The 16,003-nt window shown below is 36.2% G+C and overlaps 1 protein-coding gene across 1 annotated transcript in view; it reads right to left on the reverse strand.

Moving 5' to 3' along the window:
- Positions 1-16,003, reverse strand: part of LOC145694026 (beta-glucuronidase-like) — a 58,044-nt gene that overhangs the window by 14,361 nt on the left and 27,680 nt on the right. Inside the window, exons 6-8 of the mRNA XM_081770165.1 lie at positions 3,858-4,001; positions 2,054-2,226; positions 736-879 (exon numbers count right to left, since the gene is read on the reverse strand). Coding sequence (XP_081626291.1) covers positions 736-879; positions 2,054-2,226; positions 3,858-4,001 — 461 coding nt within the window. The remainder of the gene's footprint in view (positions 1-735; positions 880-2,053; positions 2,227-3,857; positions 4,002-16,003) is intronic.

The raw sequence follows: 16,003 nt of genomic DNA on the forward strand, positions 1-16,003 counted from the left end.
CAAGAACAAATGTTTATTATAAACAAAATACATTTTTAAAAAAGTAAAAAAAAATTGGTCTAGTCTATATTCACATAACAAAAGGAAAGGAAAAAAAAAGGAAAAGGAAAAAGCTACCAGTACAGAAAATAACGTAATAAATCCAAAAGCTACCGTTCCGAAAAAGAACAACCTGAAAAACATGTTTCAACATGCCATTCCAACATGGCCTACAGTAAATTCTAATTTCTCCTTTTAATATTTTGGCAAGTTACATTTTGCAAAAGAAGAATTTACACTTACTCGTTACTCAACATCTGAATCATTGATATTTAGTTACAATGTTTGAATATACTTAGGACTACGATTGTCCTGGAGACAGATTTACAACATTTTTACACAAACAAAAATAATTAAACTGAAGCAAAGGTAATGTGTATAGACTACGTTCCATAGTTCCAGTCCAACTGACAACTAACGTCAGTTGATCCCTGGATTGCATTCCGTGGAGGAGCTGATATAAGTAGGTGGCTTAAGGGTAAACCGGTCACCTCTGGTGCATAGAGACTCTGGTTTGATTCCAGGTCGCTTCAAGTGGTTTTTATGATGAACAAATCGTCTCCATGAATCTTCTCGAAGATCTCCCGTTTCATTTCACTATATGTGTATGCTTTATCGACAACACTGTCAGTGCAATTGCCAAATCTTCATTTTAAAAATTCTAGACTTGTAGAAAGTGAGTATATTTGTACTTACGCAAAGTAAGGCCCAGCTTCCTTTTTCTGTGTTCTTGGTTCGTTGCTCACTGACCACATAATGACGCTTGCTCTATTTTTGTCTCTTCTTACTAACTCTCGCATCACACTCTTATGGTTCTCCAGTAACACATCATCAAAGTTGCTGGAACGTAAAACAGAGTTGTAATTATAAATAAGATGGTCGGACCACCACACTTAGGTATTTATTCCCATTTTAAAAATTGAATCATAGGCTCAGACAAAACTACAGTGTTAATAAAGAAATGAAATATAGCTAAACAAAATCGTTACAACATGTTTCAAAATATGATCCAAATGAAACTCATTAGTAAACTGTCTTTCATAAACTTTTAAAAAAGAAATGGAATTTATCATATTTTGGGATTGTCAATCAAATATTTATTTATAAGATATAAACCAAATAGTCATTACTTTCGTATATGATGCCGAATAAAGCTCAACAGTGAATACACAACCCACTCTGATTTTTTTTTTCTCGAGAGAAATTAACTATGTCATATTGTGGGATTCTTAACAAACTACTAACATAAAAGAGCACATGTAAATGGTAAAGATAGATGTTTGTTACATGGAAAATTTAGTACACACGAAATATCTGCACAATCCAGTGCGAAATGAAAACGGATTAAAACCAATAATATGTACAAATGTTCTCTGAGGGAAGAACATAGACTGAAAGTATTTGAGAACAGGATCCTGAGAAGAATATTCGGACCCAAGAGGAACAAGAATGGGGAATGGCGGAAGCTTCATAACGAGGAACTACATAGTTTATACGATTTACCCAACATTGTTAGGGTCGTCAAGTCTAGGAGGCTTAGGTGGGCAGGTCATGTAGCTAGAATGGAAGAAAGTAGAAACGCTTTCAAAGTCTTGACTGGAAGACCCATAGGAAAACGACCATTAGGAAGACCTAGGCGCAGATGGGAGGATAATATTAAGATGGATCTCGCAGAGATAGGAATACAAAGTAGAAAATGGATGCAATTAGCTAAGGATAGAAGTCAGTGGAGAGATTTTGTGAACGCGGCACTGAACCTGCGGGTTTCATAGGCCATAGACTTAGTTAGTTAGTTATGTACAAATGTTCCTTTTCTTTTTTCGAACAATGCTGGTTCTAGCTTGACACTTTAAAATAGCTATAATTTTATTATTTTAGTAGCAGAAGTCACAGGTCACACCACATGTATAAATTCCCTTTTTGGTCTAACTTCACTGTCATCGAAATAAACAAATTACAAAGAATTTGCATTATATGGAAAGACAATTTAATTAATTACGAAAATAGTGCTTACTCTGCGTTGACTGCGGGACATTCATCAATAATAACAATTCCTTGTTCATCGGCAAAATCGAGAATTTCTTCAGCGTAAGGATAATGAGAAGTACGGTAAGAGTTAGCCCCCGTCCATTTAATTAGGTTGTAGTCTTTCACCACAAGAGGAAGGTCCAAGCCTTTACCACGAATCTGCAAACAAATGATAATTGATCTCCTTATAAAACTTGTTTTCAAATTAGCAATTATTCAAATTACAGTAGCGATTAATGAAGCTGTATTGAAAAATACATTATTTTTCAATTCCATGTATATAAAAATATGAGTTTTCTAGTTTAACTGTTCACAAAAGGCTATGGAAGAGTAGATAAGTTTTAGTTAAATGATGTGCTATGGCCACATACACTGTATTATTGACTGCAACAGTTTAATACAAGTAACGCCTTACTTGCCTGAAAATGCTGTCAAAACAGAAAATTGTCTGTCTCAAATGGAAACCTACCTCGGAGTTCTTTACTGCTGGTCACAAGATCTGAATCATATGTTAAATAATGCAATACGAAACACATTCTTAACATGCACACCGAACAAAAAGTAGTTACTCCCAGTTAGACTTACTAAATATTGGGTAACGCTATCTTTGACCTGAATGCACTCCGGATTCTATTTGCAAGTGACTCCATGAAGTGTTGTAGATGATGTGAGGCCACTCACTCCACCAGAAAATCCCGTAATTCCGTAAAGTACAGGGATGCTCTTTTCTGTGTTTTATATCGCTGCTGTCTCTCACAGTTTTCAAGTTCTACTTAAAGGTAAGGACTTAATGCAAGTCAGATTAAACGAGACAGAATTCCTGAATGTTTCTCAAACCAAGTGCAAATTCTTTGAGCTCCGTGAATATTGTAGTTAGTATCTTGGAAAATAACACTGTCTACACTATATATATCATGAGATGAATATTCGATCTCAAGAGGAACGGGAATGGGGAATGGTCACTGAGAATGTTCAAATAAACTTTCTGATCCATGTTCACATCCACATGTATTAGTGGGCCAATGTCCTGGTACGAGAAACATGCACACACAATCATAGAGTTTTCTACAGTTTGGAACACACAGGATGCTTCAGTGTGGCTACAATGCTTCAGTGCACTCAATGGCTTAGATATTGAAAATTGTTTTTTCACTGTGATCTGCTACTGGTGTCAATTGCATGAAATCATCTTTGAAATGTTCTTTCCGAAGTCGGTTGGGATAGACCTGAATATTCACAAACTGCAGCAACTTTTGTCGTTTTTTTTTAAGTAGTAGTATAGGTGAAACTTGGCGCCGCATTCACGCACCTGTTACATTATTTCTTGTAGCCACATTGGGCAGTTTGCTCTGAAACTTCAACAAAATTACAGAAGTTCGTTTACTGTGTATCTATCTACTCCCACTCACAATACTCCTTTCTGCTACTCTATTATATCTTCAATTTGACACATCTCGACTACAAACAATTGACATACTCATTCCGATTAATTACAATGCTTATGCGTGACTAGTGATGGATATTTCAGTCATGTGCTATCATTGGAACACCATCTTTAACGGTAAAAATGACAAATATTCTACAGACATGATTACTTTCTGTCCGATACGCTTACAAAAAGCATGTGAAATTGCACTAAAGGAATTTTCTATGTCATTTTGCACTCTATGTAAATATGAAATTTAAAATCGTTTACCTAGAATGATTCTATATTAGCCCTTGTGATCATTGTGTTTATAAAAACTATATGTATTTCAACTTCTATAATCTTAGTCTGGTAAGATACATACGTTAGAATCTTCGTGTCGTCCAAATCCTCGGAAATAAAACGGTTCGCCATTGATGAGGAGACTATTAGAACTCCACTGAACAGTTCTAACTCCAAATGGCAGTCGGTATACATCAACTGAAACGTCAGGGACTTCTAAGTGAACCTAATAGAGAGAAAGGAAATACCAATTGAAGAATATAAAGTACGTAAAACTTAATATCGATTATTGTAATGTTACATAGTACATGGTAATATTTAAAACTTCTGCACTTCATAAACTCAACTGAATGGTGTTTCCGACGAGATCAGAAATAAGTTTTCTCGTCTCATTCAGTAAATTTTATAGAAGTCTCGTCTCGTTTCGATTCTCAAATAGTTCTTTCTTATCTCGTTTTTTTTTTTTCTCATCTGCTTTTGTAAAGTTATATACAAAATTCATGCCATAATTTTAAAAAAATCATCTAGAAGTTATCAGAAAACTTCCAAGTCAAAAGAGGTCAACAAAGGGGTTATATAACACTATTTAAGCCATGTTTATTATTACAGTATATTGTGTTGCGAATTCCGTATCTTTAAACGTTTGTAAGTGCTATTCATTGTATTCGTATAATTACTTTATCAATTTGTAGTTTTATATATATGAGTCTTGTAAATTATATATGAGTCTAGAAAATTTATGAGTCTTGTAGCGAACACTAGTTCGTCAAAGGTCCAAGATCTAAAACGCTGTTTCAGTGTTACATGACCCATAATATGTATATATATATATGTCATATCCGTGAACAGGTTAAAGAAAATCTTACTTATGGCCTCGAGTTTTTGTCCCTCTTCAAGACGAGACGAGAGAAATTCCTTGTCTCAAGACGAATGAGATCATATTTTAACTATAGAATATTTGGTGCTGCAAAAACCATTTTTTTCCTTTCTGCTAAATAATGTAATGATCGGCCCTAAATAAATAATAGAATAAATTTTTCAAAACATATATAAAACGAAGAAAAGGAAAACAAAACAGTCAACTCCTTAATCTGCATCAAGTACTATATGTGATGTAGTTTCCCGTAAATCGAAAAAAAAAAAAAAAACTTTATTTTCTGTAAACCTGAAAATTAATGTTATATGATAACTACGCCATCAATTAAGATAAATCTCATACTGAATTATAAAGTAATTAAGCTTTTGAACATAACAACTTCAAGATGCAGTATACAGTATGCTTTATGAAATATAACCCAAAATTTTGTTCATTCTAATTCTTGTTTAACATTATGTACATATGAATCTATATACCGAATCATACTGATCAAAATATAAAGGTAACCAAGAAAGTTCTGTCGCTTTTTCACCCACCACCTTCGAACATCGATATGTCACTTAAGACGTACCTGAAAGATTAAAAAAAGTCCCCATCAGCATCAACGACCTTCTGCTAAGGCCTGGCATATCTTCCGCCCCGCTGCAGTGGCGTTTGAACCAAGATTGAACTCGTACAGTATACACGCCCTTATGATGCTCTGTTTACATCCCATGTTCACGTATAACTGAACTGTCACAACCAGGTAGTATGCTGGATATACCTACACTAACAACTGACTTTCGCCTTATCTCCATTCGTATTCAACTAACGGTGTGCGGGCCAATTGAACACAGACCTCCGCAAAGAGCGATAGAACTTTCTTGCTTACCGTTATAACATTCTTGAGTGTAAATTCTCATCTCCAGTTTTTGAGAAAATCGGGAAATTTATTTTATTTTTTTTATGATAGCCTTATTAGAAAGTATGTCGTTCATTTTCCTGAGACGAATATTCGGATCCAAGAGGAACGGGTATAGGGAATGGTGGAAACTTCATAGCAAGAAACTGCAAAATTTATACGGTTTACCAATCATTCTTAGAATTATCAAATCTAGGAGGCTCAAGTGGTTAGATCATGTAGCCAGAATGAAAGATTGTATGAACGCTTTCAAAGTTTTATCTGGGAACAAAATCCGAAAACCATCATTAGAAAGACATAGGCGCTGATGAAAGGACAATATTAAGATGGATCTCGCAGAAATAGGAATACAAAGTAGAAACTGGATCCAATTGGCTAAGGATAGAAGTCAGTGGACAGCTTTTGTGAACGCTGTTTTGAACCTCCGGGTTCCATAGGACATAGAGTTAGTTAGTTAGTTAGTCGTTTCTTTATAATCTCATGATTTTTTTTTATTCTACTGGAATAGGTTATTAGACTCACGCTACTAGGCCTTATAAGATTACAATATTAGTACGTCTGTCCGTTATTCTACGATAAATCTTGAATAAGATATTTTTTCTTCTCAATTCTACTTTTTCAGTAGATAATTAGATCGACTATGTATAGTGACCGGCAATGATGTCGACCTTGCGGGGGTGAGATGGCGCGAACCGTCCTAGACATTTTCTTTGGGCCGATGTATTTGTACTAAAAAATCATTATTAATGACTGACTTTTTAGATTATATCTGACAAACATGAATGCAAATCCCAAAACTATACAGAAATCGGTGCCACTGGTAACCTGTGCTTTAACTGTGGCTATTCATATCATATATCCCATACATGGAAATATGTGCGGTATTATTTGAGCTTTTTTTTTAATAAACAGCTAAAAGGATTATCTCGGCTGAGTTTGCTAGTGCAGTTAATCCTTTAACATCTTCACCGTTAATGGTTATTTTAACGGTGACTATCCATATCCCGTTACCCATACATGGGAATGTGTGTGTTTCGTGTGATCCTTTCTACCGTCTTTCCCAGAGTTTATCTATTTTGTGTACGGTACTGTATATGAAAAATATGTATTATTAAGTTGCAGATTGTATGTATTGTTCTATTTCTTCTAACAGTGGCGTGTTTAGGTCTAATAGTAACGCAAATTGGCCCACTTCTTACAGTGAGACATATTCTACTTGTATCTTACTGCCGACATAGCTCTGAATTCGGTTGTAGCGTGCGATTCTCCCTGCCCAACGCAATACAAGTGTTTACTGTAGATAAAAGTTATGTGAATCGCAGAAGAGACATGTTATAAACTGTCGACATTTATATTTCAGAAAGAGGGGCACTAATGGCTCTGTGGTTTAAAGTATGGTTGAACAACAACAGAAACAAAAACCACAAAAATTATACAGCCCTCACCTCTGGTGCGACGGATCCTCAGTTCGATCCCAAACTATGTGAGTTTGCCTGACCAACAACATCCTGCCCGTGGCTACAAATGATTAATTACACCCATTCTTTTACAAACAATCACTTTTATTAATCAAACTAGAGCATACTAATGGACGTAAAACTGGTTCAAGATTTTCACACACACACTTTTCATTTCATAGAGCTGTAAGTGAAATGCACTTCCCTGATAGTCTTATGTAAGCATGAACAACTTTATCCAACTGCCTGTAGATGGCAAATAACTCGTCTTCAGTTAAGTGCTGCGCTCTGCCCATTGTTAGGAGAACTACTTTAATTCGAAGGACTTATTTCCCTGTATAGTACTACTAAATTGTGTGTGTGTGTGATAGTCGATTTTCAATGACAGTACATTTTGTGGTGAAAGGCAAAAAGTTGAATTCTAATAGTGCTCCTTCTCATCTGTTTTTTTTTAGTAAACAAAATTAAAAAAAAAACTGCTTGGGGTTATTTTATTAGTCTGCGTTCCGAGTAAAAGGCCCAGGCTCGTTTTTGTTGGTAGTACAGGAAGATCTAATTCTTCGAAATCTGTAAGGTGCATGCATTGACCTCACTATCTGAACGTTCCTTTTAACCTCTGTACATTATCTGCTTATCTTCTTTGTTTTCGACGAAGAACCAGAAAAAAAAAGCATAATCAGTTGGTATTCTCATTCGCTTCGATGTTGAAAGTCATACTAAAATAAGAGATGCTTACTTACAAATAGCATACACTGCTGTAAAATATTACACTTGTGTTGGACGAAAGAAGTCTTCGTAAACCAAGTAATTAATTTGCATTGATTACAGCGACATAGAACAAATGCATAGCATCCATTGAATAATTTGGTATTATTATTATTATTATTATTATTATTATTATTATTATTATTATTATTATTATTATTATTATTATCAAATAATCTTAATATCGAGCCGTCTTGTTTATTATACAGTAAAAGAAGAGAGCAAAAGTTTTTATTATTTTGTCATTCTCTCTGTTGTTCGTTTCCCAATCGTTCGAGAAAATTAAGATACTAAATACTACCAACACCTACTAGAGATGCAAGGGCTCGGAAAAAAACGGCTTTTTTGGGAAAAAAACTCGGTTTTTCTTTTTTTTTTTTTTTTTTGCTTGGGAAATTTTGGGCTTTTTTGAAAATTTTGCTTTAAACTGATAGTGCAGACTTTGTTTCGCTTCTCTACAACAAAAAAAAGTCATTTAACTAGTGGTTGATGCAGATAATAATATGAAACCTCGAAAATAAACCATAAATTAAAAAAAAAATAAAATAAAATTCTTAACATATTGACATTATGAATTCCAAAGGATTAACCAATATATGTAATAATATTTTAACCTTTTATATACAATAAGTACTTTAAAAAAATGATACACAAATAACTAGCAAAATTGTACGTAGTGTTTTTACTTTAAAATATCATACACCCTCTTTTTGAAGCAAAATAAAGAAAAAAAAAACATGAGAGAAATCTGCACATAAAGAACTTTGTTTCGGGTGGTTCTGTACATTCTTGAAATTTTTCAGTTAAGTTTTAACTTTTATCTACATTGTATGAATATTTCGAACAAATTTTTCACTGATTGATCACATACGTAATAATCTGTTACCACCTATCAGATGCTTTGGATCTGCAAAATCGGTAAAGCTCCAAATTCTGTAATACACTGACTGTTCCTTAAGCTTGTTCAGAATCTGGAAAGTATCGAATTATCTGTTCATGGATCATATACGTAATAGACGGTTCATCTGAGCGTATGGTTTCCTAGGCTGTAGAATATAAGTAAAACCACCATCACGGTTTATCCAGTTTTGAAGATTTCTGAATTTTTAACAAGAAAATTCAACAAATCGTTACGAAACTTTTTTTTTTTTTTACAAAAAAGAAAAAAGTATGGAATACATTTAAAAAGAGTGGAAGAATCAATCACTGTTCCAATTCACAAGAAAGACGACAAAATTGATTGTAATAATTATCGAGGCATTTCTCTTAACATTCAATGAATAAGATTGACTCCATACGCAGATGAAATTATTGAAGATTATCAGTGTGGATTTAGTCGAAATCGACCAGATATTTACCATTCGACAAATACTCGAAAAGAAATGGGAATATATTACCCAGTACATCAACTGTTTATTGATTTTAGAAAGGCTTACAACTCGGTTAGGAGGGAAACATTGTACAACATTCTTACAGAATTTGGAATACCGAAAAAGCTAGATTTATCAAATGTTTAAATGAATCCCAGAGTAAAGTCCAAGTACAAAAATACGAGCTTCCACGTCGAGATTGGCCTGAAACAAGGATATGCGTTGTCGCCGTTATTATTCAGCTTTGTTCCGAAGTACGCTATAAGAAAAATCAAACATAGGAAGCAGGACCTAGAGTTGAGTGGTATTCACCAGGTTATGGTGTATGCTGATTATGTAAATCTAATAGGAGAACAATCGAAAGAAATGCAGAGGCCTTATTAAACGCTTGCAGGGACATGAGTAAATGCAGAGAAATCTAAATACAAGGAAGTTCACAAGGATCGTAATATGGCAAATTATGAATGCGTTAAAATATCAATTAATACTTTCGACACAGTGGATACTTTCAAATATCTTGAATCAGTATTACCAGACCAAAATCATACCCACAAAGAAATTAAATGTCGACTGAAATCAGGAAATTCTTGTTATTATTCAGTTCAAAATATTTTGTCGTCGCGAAATCTGTCAAGGAATTTAAAGCTTAAAATATATAAAATGATAATCATGCCTGTTATGTTTTATGGTTGTGAAGCATGGTCGCTTACCCTGAGTGAAGAACGCAGACTGAAATTATTTGAGAATAGAATTCTGAGACGAATATTTGGACCCAAGAGGAACGGAAATGGGGAATGGCGGAAACTGCATAAGGAGGAACTACATAATTTATACGGTTTACCAAACATCGTTAGAGTCATCAAGTCTAGGAGGCTCAGGTGAGCAGGTCATGTAGCCAGAATGGAAGAAAGTAGGAACGCTTTCGAAGTTTTAACTGGAAATTCAATCGGGAAACGTCGATTAGGAAAACGTAGGCCCAGATGGGAGGACAATATTAAGATGGATCTAGCAGAAATAGGAATACAGAATAGAAACTGGATTGAATTGGATAAGGACAGAAGTCAATGGAGAGCTTTTGTGGCCATAGAGAAAAAGAGAGAGAGAGAATATATTTAAGTTAAGCACAACAAACATGAGTGAGTGGTTAGTTTTCGCGCTTCTATCGTGAAGTCCGGGATTCAACACCGCATTCGACCATTTTGACAAAAGTATTCTTAATTCCATCTGTGAATGTAGAGATAGTGCGTGTACTGTGTGTCCTGGCCGACTTCCTTTCTAATCGTTTTTAAATCTTCGTTATTACTAATTACCAGCAGTGATGGATTTGCGAAGAAGGTTAGTGTGGGGATGTCTTTCGGATTGAAGCCTCTACCCCGAAATTACGGAATTTCTAAAACAAACTAAATATTAGTTTTGCCTTTACTCATAAACTTCAAGCTTTCTTCAAATAAAAAAATTAGGAATTTTTAGAAAAACTAAGTATTAATAAGAAAAGCCCCTCTCAAAATACTTGTCTAAATCCGCTACTGATTATCAGTATAAAGTGTTTTTCAAGATTGTATCTGGAAGATTACAGCTGAATATAGAAACGAAACGAAATATTTGTTGTGCCTGTACTCATAAACTTAAGCTCCTCTTAAATAAAAGTTAGGAATTTTTAGAAAAACCAAACAGAATTATTCAGAAAAAAATCCTCCTAAATATTTTTCTAAATCCGATACTGATTATTTCTATCAAATGGTATTCGAGGTTGTGTCCGGAAGATTATTGTTAAATCATTGCACAGCTACAGTAAAACGGAAATGTAGAAGTACGCTCTGATGGATATATTGAAAAACCTAAGTTTAATTATGTGCTAGAAGCTAGAGTACTAAGCTCTAAGAAATGAAATGCGGATGACTAAAAAGAAATGATCTAGGGAAGAAAAAATGTCGATAATTCAGAAGTTAAAATAAAGTTAAATAGCTATTTAAATTGTCCTCAAATACTACGTTCATCATGATGGTGAATTTCAGAGCGAAATATGGCGTTTAGGTCATGAAATCTTATTTAACTTTAGGGTATACTATAAGAAAGCTATTTAAACAGAAAAATCATGAAAATGAAAAAAAGCCAAAATGTCCAAAATTCTCGTTTTTTCCCAAAAAAAAGCCGGCTTTTTATGTGCAAAAAAACCATCGATTCAAAAAAGCCGGCTTTTTTGCATCTCTAACACCTGCTCTTTGCTACTGATACTGGTTCTCCTCTTTCCTAACGCTCTTGGCCGTTGCAAACTTTGTAGAAACCAGTGTTGGGCAAAATCAATTGAAATCAATTGCAATTGATCAATCAATTGAAAGTAATTGCTCTGAAAATCAATTGCAATTGATTTCAATTGCAATTGATTTCAATTTGTAATTGGCAATTGATTTCAATTGCAATTGAATTCAATCATAAAATTTGCAATTAATTTTTCGTCAATTGTTAATTGTTAATTGGTCACCAGGCAATTGAAACTTTTAATTGTTAATTCTCAATTGCAAAGAGTGCAATTGAAACATTTAATTGTTAATTGCAATTGACAATTGAAACTTGTAATTGTTAATTGTAATTGTTAATTGCAATTGAAATCAGCAATTAAAACTGAAGATAAGAAGATATGTGTATATTGTGTTGTCCACTTGTTACTGTTTTACATATTTCAAAAAAGGTACTTATAAGAAATGCTGGATAACTACTATCCCTTCGCCCCCCTGGGAAGAAAGCCGTGAAACCAAGCATTTTAAAAATATATTATATTTATGATTCTATCCCCCTCGAAAGAATTGTATATGCCCGTCATGCATACAATAGGGATGGGCACGAGCGAGTTCGAGCGAATTTTCTTTAAAACTCGACTCGACTCGAAGCAGACATCTTTGAGCTCGACTCGAAAACTCGGCTCGAAAAATTTTCCCCAACACGACTCAATTCGGATCGAGTTTCCAGTTGAGTCGAGCCAAAACTAGACAAATCCTTTGTGTAGTTCCAAGTACTACTCTCTTCAAGTATCCTACATAGACAATATAATTATCCATGATACTACTACTACTACTATAACTAATTATTATTATAACCCCGCGTATAAACATGGAATATAGGCGGTTTGTATCTGAATACTAAAAATTAGTTGACTGTCGATCTCGGTCGTCAAGAAATCTTCAGGAGGCAAGGACATCAGTCACGAGGTTCTAGGTTTGAGTTGAGGAGGAGCAAGTATTCGGGCTCGAGACAAAAATTGTTAAAAGATATAGGACTCCAGCCAAACATGTTCAAAACTGCTCGACCCGGGTTTAGGGTTGTTAACGACTCAAGGGGCTCTCTCACAGCTCATTAACTTATCGAGCCGAACAGAGAAGTGAGCCGAGCCAACAGCTCATCCAACCGAGCCAGCTCGAGCCAGTGGCTCACACGAGCTGTACCGAACCGAGCTGATTGCTTACCCCAACAGAGCCGGTTCGAGCCATCGGCTCAGTTGAGCTGACTCGAACCCAGACTATGGACTCGTTTCAACGGAGCTGGTTCAAGCCATTGGCTCCAATCGAGCCGAGTCGATGACTCGTCCCTTCCGAGCCGACTCAAGCCATCGGCTCAATTGAGCCCAGTCGATGGGTCATCCCAACCAAGGCAGCTCAAGCTGTTCGCTCAGTTGAACCGAGCCGAGCCGGTTGACATCACTATCCCGGTTGGGCTTCTACTTTAGCTAAAATTATTAGACCGTACAGCTCTCAGCCTTGATGGTAAAAGCTACAGTATATACTTATATTGGTGCTCACGGCGTCATTAACTTGTTCCGCCACCAACGAATTTCGAGGTACTTTGTTTTGCATCTTTTCTGCGTGTTTTGTGTCGCTTTGTGAGCCTATTCCCACATTTTGTGCGTCACCGGAAGTGAGTAAAATGGGCCTACCAATATGGCGGAACAAGTTATTGCTGTTCCGCCACAAATGAATTTTTAAGGTCGTTGCCTTCACATCGTTTTGTACCGTTTTGTGTGTCTACTTCCACGTTTTGTGCGTCATGGGAAGTAGGTTAAAATGAGTCCCCAAGGTGGGACGAAAATGAATCACTGTTCCGTCACCAACTAATTTCGAAGTTGCTTCTTTCACATCGTTTAGTGCCAGTTTCTTGCCGTTTTGAGCGCGTATTTTTACGTTTTGTGCGTCACCGGAAATAGGTCAAAATGGGCTTCAAGGATGGGACGAAAATGACAAAGAGTTCCGACACTATCGAATTAAGAGGTCGTTAATTTCACATCGCGTACCCTATTGTACGCCTATTTCGACGTTTTGTGCGTCACTGGAAGAGGGTCAAAATGGGCCTCGAAGGTAGGACGAAAATGACCCACTGTTCCGCCACTATCGAATTTCTAGATCGTTTCTTACGCATCGTTTAGTAACTATTTTTTAAAAAAGTTTTCTGTGCTTACTTCCTCGTCTTGTGAGTCACCGGAAGTGAGTTAAACGGGCCTTCAAAGTGGACGTTAAATGACTCACTCCTCCACTACTACCGAATTTCGAGGTCCTTCTTTCGCATTGACTAATGCCTGTTTTGTGCCGTTTTGTGCCCCATTTCCACGTATTGTGCGTCACCAGAAGTGTGTCAAGATTAGCCTCCAAAGTGTGACGAAAATGATCTACTGTTCCGACACTATCGAATTTCTAGATCGTTTCTTTCGCATCGCTTAGTACTTTTTTTTTTTTTTTTAAAGTTTTCTGCATCTATTTCTCATCTTCTGCATCACCCGAGGTGAGGTAAACGGGCCTTTAAAGTGGGAGTTAAATGGCTCACTGTTCCGCCTCTATCGAATTTCTGGGTCGTTTCTTTCGCATAGTTTAGTGCCTGTTTTGTACCTCACCGGAAGTGGGTCAAAATGGACCTATGAATATAACGAAACAAGTTAATGCTGTTCCGACACCAACGAATTTGGAGGACGATTCCTTCACATCGTTTAGTATGTATTTGTATCGTTCTGTTCGCCTATTTCCACGTTTTGAGCATCACCAGAAATGCGTCAAAATGGTCCATCAAGATGTGAGGAAAAAGAGCCATTATTCCGCCACTATCGAATTTGGATGTCATTTCTTTCGCATTCTATAGTGCCTGTTTTGTACCGTTTTGTTTTCCTATGTCCACTTTAGTGCGACATCAAAAATGGGTCAAAATGGCCTACAAGTATAGCGGAGTAACTTAATGCTGTTCCATCACCATCGAATGTCGATGTCGTTTCCTTCACATTTTTTATGCATGATTTGTGCCGCTTTGTGCATCAGTGGAAGTGGGTCAAAATGGTCTTTGAATGTGGGATGAATATGTCTTTTTCTGCCATATTTGTAAGTCCTCTTTGACCCACTTTCGGTGGCGCACGAAACGTGAAAATATGCTCAGAAACGGTACAAAACATGCACTAAACATTGTGAAAAAGGCGACCTTGAAATTCGTTGCTGGTGGGAGAGTGGGTCATTTTTCTTCCCACATTGAATGCCCATTTTGAGCCACTACCATTGATTCACAAAACGTGGAAATAGGCTTAGAAAACGGTAGAAAACACGACAAGACGATGTGAAGGAAACGACCTCGAAATCGTTCCTGACGGAACAGCATTAACTTGTTAAGCCATATTTGTAGGATAACATTGACCCATTTCCGGTGACGCACAAAACGTGGAAATAAACTCACAAAACGACACAAAAATGGAAATTTAGCTTAATTACATGGAAATTTTAAGTTTGTACGGCACGTTTAATTATATGGAAAATTTTATACATTTTTCCTTTGCGTTGGTCTCTTTTACGTTGATTTGGGACTTTCAAATTTTATTCTTTTTTCAACTGAAAAGTATCTATAATTCAACAAGGAAATAATTATCAATGATAGTTATAATAATTATCTATATAATTGAATTCATTGTAATTTGGTCCACGACAAACACTTTACCATTTCGTACTAGCTGTTATGCCCGTTCTTCGCACGGATCAGATAAATTATCAATGTAAACAAACTGAACAACGGGAGAACAATTAAGAAACATTTCTAAAATTGGATATATTTTGTGTGAATATATATCCAACAACGTACATGTGTTTTCATTGGGAAGGTCGATGGAAGCTGAATTTGAACGTAAACACTATCGGGTGTGTCACTATGCATCTGAGCAACCCCGATAAATATGGATTCGACACAAATATTGGTCATTTTCTACTACTTTTACATGTCCCGGTGAACGCCCCCTCAGACCCCCTTGGTTCGAATTGTGAAAAAGATCACCTCTGGCCCCCAGCCGATACCGCGAAAACTATGAATGTGACACTAACATCTGCCATTTTCTACTACTTTTTACATATCCCGGTAAAAGCCCCTATGATCCTCTGGTTCCAATTTTCAAAGAACAACGCCTTTGGCCCGCAGCCGATGGGGGCTGCATTTAGAAGTCAACGCCTGTGGAAGTATCACCATTCATCTCAGCGCCAGCGAAAACTATGGATTTGACACTAATATCGGTCATTTTCCATTAGTTTACATGCCTCGCAATTCTCTACCCCCGGTGACTCCCGGCCCGCATACAATGATGGCTAAATTTGAAAATCATCGCTAATGAAAGTATCACCATTGATCTCAGCGACCGCGAAAACTACGGATTTGACACTAATATCGGTCATTGTGGATTATTTTTACATGTCTCTTGATCCTCTTTATAATGCCTCCGTTCCTTAGCTAATGGAAGCTAAATGTGAAAGTAAACGCCCATTTTCCATTAGTTTACATTGATTGATTGATTTTGAGTTTAACGTCCCTTTTCAGCAGCGAGGCTATATGAGACGTGGACCTACTGATTAACGT

This window comes from Thermobia domestica, chromosome 9, assembly GCF_964235325.1.
Source record: "Thermobia domestica chromosome 9, izTheDome1.hap1.1, whole genome shotgun sequence".
NCBI lineage: Eukaryota > Metazoa > Arthropoda > Insecta > Zygentoma > Lepismatidae > Thermobia > Thermobia domestica.